This window comes from Dendronephthya gigantea, unplaced genomic scaffold, assembly GCF_004324835.1.
Source record: "Dendronephthya gigantea isolate DGI-Jeju-01 unplaced genomic scaffold, DenGig_1.0 001040F, whole genome shotgun sequence".
Classification (NCBI taxonomy): domain Eukaryota; kingdom Metazoa; phylum Cnidaria; class Anthozoa; order Malacalcyonacea; family Nephtheidae; genus Dendronephthya; species Dendronephthya gigantea.
Window position 1 is genome coordinate 6,581 of NW_021164050.1, and position 5,328 is coordinate 11,908.

General features: G+C 38.3%; 1 protein-coding gene across 1 annotated transcript; it reads left to right on the forward strand.

Annotated features, from left to right (window-relative positions):
- The first annotated feature begins 3,325 nt into the window (after window positions 1–3,325).
- LOC114544904 lies at window positions 3,326–5,317 on the forward strand. The gene is made up of 3 exons (XM_028563394.1): window positions 3,326–4,105; window positions 4,368–4,811; window positions 4,958–5,317. Exons 1-3 carry the CDS (start codon window positions 3,590–3,592, stop codon window positions 5,315–5,317), a joined length of 1,320 nt encoding a protein of 439 aa, XP_028419195.1. The 5' UTR covers window positions 3,326–3,589.
- Window positions 5,318–5,328: the final 11 nt, after the last annotated feature.

Genomic DNA, 5,328 nt, shown 5'->3' on the forward strand with positions numbered 1-5,328 from the left:
CGCCTTTAATTTTGGACAGTTTATTCCAATAGGTTATTTCAAGGTTTAATTTTTCCTATAATACTTTATACAATTACTCGATGAGGCTAGCATAATACGTAACAATTATTGAATGGAGTTGAACACAATATGAAAATATTATCAGCCGGTGAGCTAGTGTACTTCAAGTGACAAGGTATTATTATCTACTAACTAATTTGGTCATGGTAAGGGTCATGCAAGAATGTCAATCATCAGTAATCAAGATGACAATCCAAAACTAATATTTAACTGCATGCGTAACTGTTTTAAGGCATCTGACTAGAAAAAAGCAGAAACAGGAGCACTTACATAACAAAAATGACCCGCTTTTCTAGATGTCCAAAAGAAAAACTAATTTATCGGGAAACGACGAAAAAAGAAAAAAGCGCGAGAGAACTAAACTGTGGATCTCACGGAGGACGATGAAATCTTTTTTCCAACAATAAAAAGAGGAAACAGCGAAGAAAATTATCACATTTTCCAGTGATCCCGAATCAGTCAACTCATGAGAACAGTGAAAATGATAATACGTCTTACTCATTTGACATTGATTTGCCTAATCTTGTCCATTACAGGGGTGATAAAAGGCTTCCAATTTACAGTCATTCCAGCCCTGACATTAAAAAAATATTCCAGATCTGTTTAAAAAAGGATATTCCTGCAGACCGAAAGGCAGAAATCAAGCCAACAAGCATTTCTACAACCTCAACCTTCGTTGTCGGCCAAAAACTTGCAAAAGTAAAGCATCCGTTTGATATCGAAACTTATGAAACACTTGGGTACTATGAGAAAAATAGCAAACTAGGTTTTATGAAGTTAAGGTTACGGACAGAGGTCTCGGTGAACAAAGACGACAATGGCATTATCGTTGGTGGTACCTGCGACGTCCGCGATGCTCGAAATTGGGTTCGGCAGATCGTAGGCAAGGAGCTCTTGTACGCTGTAGTTAGAAAAAGAGCAACGCATAAGAATACGATGAAAATGTATCAGACGGAATTTACAAGATATGTCATATTTATTATGCTAATAGCAGAATATAATGAATCTTATAGTCGTCTAAAGAATTTGAAGTCATATACTTTGAAATGTTCCACGATTATCATGCATTACTATTTTAACACCGGGAATGCCGTCCTCGTAGTCGCAACAGCGCATGGAAATACAACACGTCCGCACGCCAAATCCTTTATTTCAAGAGAGCACTCTCTCAACAAAGAAGTGAAAGAAACGGTTCATACAGTTGTTCGTGCCCCAAGGGTTATTGAAGACGAAAAATCGAAGTATCTGAATTAACTTGATTCTCCATTACAGTCAACCACTATTCGGGATACCAAGCAGCTGTATAATTACCGTTATTTGTATGGGGAAACAAAAACCAGATCTAGTATCGATCAAATTCAGGAAGTTATCCTTAAACTCCTTGAGCAAAGACCCACTGCTGACGAAATGGACCCAGATTTGCTTGACAAAAATCAAGCATTCATCAGCAAATCCCAGGTTTACTACGCCTTTGGCTTGTGACACTACATTAAACATTGCAAATCATCTCGTGACACAAACGACCTACAAGCAGATGTCAGTAATTGGAAGAGAGAGTTTAAGGAATCCCTGGTTTCCAGGACCATTTCTGATCCATCGAAATCAATCAGCGCAGGATTTCGCATATTTTTGGCAAGCAGTGAAAAGAGGGAATCCGGCTCTTGCCAACATCCTTGCTTTTGGTACAGATGAAGACGAAGCACTTTCTAGCGGGATTCTTAAGGAAACGAGTGGAAAGACCATTTACCTTTTGGGCAAAGAGCATGCTCAAGCAAATGTAGATAAAAAATTGCAGTCGTTAAATTTTCCTTCAATCCAAAAAAAAATTATCCTGAGTGATATTTTCGGTGGTGCCACGTGCAAAGAAGAAGATACGGAAGCGAAAGTACTCATATTTACAACCGTAAGCTATTGCAACTGAAATCAAAATGGCTTCAAATAGAAAAGGAACACACCAGCAATCGTCCCGCGAGTCAGTTCGTGGATTATTTTGAAACTCATAAAGAGAAGCAAATGAGGGACAAAATGATTAAAAACGTTCGAAAGCAAGCTTCCATTGACGGAGTGTGCAGCCAAAATCCAATTGAGTGGCAAAACGTCTTGTCAAAAGATGAAATATCCGCCCACGTGCATTCAGAGGGTCGTAGTCATCGAGACGCGACACTTTCAGAGTGCCTAGATGCCTTGAAAGCATGCAGTATCCGTTTATTTAGCAATGTTGTCAAAGCCATATATGATGACGGTCCTTACGTCCTAGCACCAGCTTACCACATGTTTCGTAAAACATATGCCGATTGGAAAGGCATGTCATCAGACGAACGAAAGATGCACATCAGAGCATTCATGGCTTACATTCCTACCGACGATGTACTCTTGCGCTCCGGAGTTCGAAGTGCAGAAAACAAGGAATCCATTCCAACTATTTCCCTGTTAGATGACGAATCACCTGGTTTATCTACGTCAGCACCTAAACAAGATTATCTTCAAGTGTCACAACAAATCTCGAATTCTCCTCCACCAAATTTCTACCATCGGTCAAAGCCAGAGGTTAAAGGCCACGACGTTCTAGACAAACCACGACGCACGCTTTCGTATCGCTTCAAGAAGCTTCGGTTCTAAATGATGTTTTGCCTCCTCACCTTTTAGCAGATGCTTTTAATAAAGCCTTAATTTTTAGGTACAGTTAATAAGAAACGCGATACGACTTTAATTGTGACAAGTATACTCAGTTCAACACTTGGTTTATTATGGAATAAGGTCATAGCCTCGACGGCAGACAAACTGAAAGACGGCGAAATTCGTAAGATTGTCGTACGCGAGTTATAATGATATCAAGTCTAAAATCGATGGCCTTTCTAGATCAACTTCACTCGCCAGTTATAATTTTCTAGAAGAAGGAATAGAGTTACTCAGTGTTTCCCTCGATAAATCATATCTTTAGCAGAAAGAGAGCGAAACTCAGGACGAACCAGGTGAACTTTCGAGCGTTATTCTGTCTGGTATCTTAAACCAAGCAATAGAGCTTCCTCCAGCCAGGAAAAAGCTTAAAATCAACTCGGACAGAGAGTTAGAAACTGCGAGAAAAAGATTCGAGGAAGCGCGCAAGGCAGCAACCACTGCTTTCTGGAATGAGGCATTTAGTATCGAAGATCGAATTTTTTGCAGCGAAGCTACGAATAGTTTCAAAAATAGTGGAACATCTCGATTATCCTGAGACCGCAATCACCGAATGTTTATCGTTTTGGAAGAAGCTGCATAGCTTACAAGCCATTCAACTGATTCAAGAGATATTCTCAGTGTCTTTGAACGATGGAGTCAAATCGTTGTTGAATAAAACTCAACGGGTGGAGAACGTCTGTCGGCAACCTCGTTCCCAGGGCCTTGGTGGGGAGGGGGCGAGGTGGAGAGAAGGCCCTGGCAAAGGCTGAGCTAAAATGCTTTGTGATTGGTTGAAGCAATTTAACTCGTTTTGTTGTTAACGACGTTGTGATTGGCCAATAGTATAAAAACCCGCGAAATATTTTTCAATATGGCGAAGCTTAACAGTGAAAACATCTCGGCGCACACGCCAAAAAAAGTGTATGTATCAAGTGATTTTATCGATGGTTGTCGCCTTTGTGGAAACAAAAATGATAGGATGATTAATGTCTTTCATAAACCTGGCCAGAAGAAGAAACTCGTCGAAGTTATTGCTGATACGCTCGGCGTTTCGATATGCGAGAATGACCAAATGTCGCCACTCATTTGTCGATGTTGTGAACGGAAAATTACGAAATTCATTGAGTTTAAGAACGAAGTGCACAATTTCCAGGATTGCATACATTCACGATTTTCAGTTAAGAGGTGCATCATACCCACTGAAGAAACTAACAAGAAGCGCATAACGACGAACTCGACGACAACTATTGATACGCCATATGCTGCCAAACAACTAGGATTGTTACCGACGTGTCATACCGGTGGTCAGACCGATTGTAATACGAAAAGCCACGAAATGGTATACTTGGAGATTGACCCACTTTCACTTTGTAATAATAATACAAGTGTGAGTAACAATTAACTGCCTTTTTCGAATTCAGTATGTATTTATATTTATATTACTATAACGTTTGGGCTGATCAACGTTCTATTATAAATGACTATTAGATACGTGCATTTAATATGTGATGCGTTACATTAAATACATAGAAATATACATATTCATATCTAATTAAATAATTATCACATCATATCAATATTAAGAGTTTTACACAGGCAGCCCCATGTGTTTAATGTTTCTAACATGTGTTATTATAAACTACTTTTAGACATCTGTCAGTGGAGTGCCCCTCAACGCACTTCAAATTGAGAAGTTACACCGAGCACTCAAATCTAGATTCCCTACCCACATTGGGCAATGTGCAATGTCTATTAAGGAAATTAAACAAGCATGTCAGGAAATATTGCTAAAAGAACTTGATGAACAATGTAAGGAACTTTGCTTAAGAAAAAACCCTTCTGTGTTACGAAATAATGGTTTTGATGACATAGTTAAATTCGATTGGCTGAATATTGTATACGAACTGCAGAAGAGATGTCCATTTCTTTTGAGTGTTTTAAATACTGTCACAGCAAAAAAGAAAACACAGTCAGAGCTCGCACCTTGTATTGGTATGGCATATGCTATATTGATGATACAACGCAATCATGAGTTAAGTCTTGTTCAAAGGATCAATACCTTGATCATGGCAGAAGGAAATGCAAAAAAACAGGTAAAATATCTATTGTTGCAAGTGTTTAAATTGTCAGGTTCACATAAATTATTAAAATCTCTAGTACAATGATAGTGAATATCTAAATATCATAATACGTACAGTGAATGCAAATTTACAACACTACAACATTATCAAAATTTTAGTTATATACCAGATGCCAAAAGGTTGGATTTGCATTATCACATCAAAGCAAAGTCAATTTGCTAGATGAAATTGGAGGTCATTTTGCAGATGAAGCAATCACAATGGTAAAGAATGGTTGCAAGATGCAAGGGACAGGTGACAACTGGGATTTTCGAATATTATGTCATGATATGAGAAAGGATCATCAGAACAAAGATATGCATTATTTTGCATCAAATCTTCTTTTTGAACGAGTTCCTATACCAGACAATTTGTCCTTATCTCCTAAACATGATATTAAAACTTTGGAAAACAGTTCATTTTTATTAAGTGTTGCTGAAAGCAAAAAATTATTGGAAGATTATATAAAGTTATTATAAGCAGGATATTG

Excerpts from the sequence above, each read along its gene's own strand:
- LOC114544904 (XM_028563394.1), top strand. The coding sequence starts at position 3,590 with ATGGCGAAGCTTAACAGTGAAAACATCTCGGCGCACACGCCAAAAAAA. Across the intron at positions 4,106-4,367 it reads TTTGTAATAATAATACAAGT|ACATCTGTCAGTGGAGTGCC; the intron begins GTGAGTAACAAT and ends AACTACTTTTAG. Across the intron at positions 4,812-4,957 it reads AAGGAAATGCAAAAAAACAG|TTATATACCAGATGCCAAAA; the intron begins GTAAAATATCTA and ends TCAAAATTTTAG.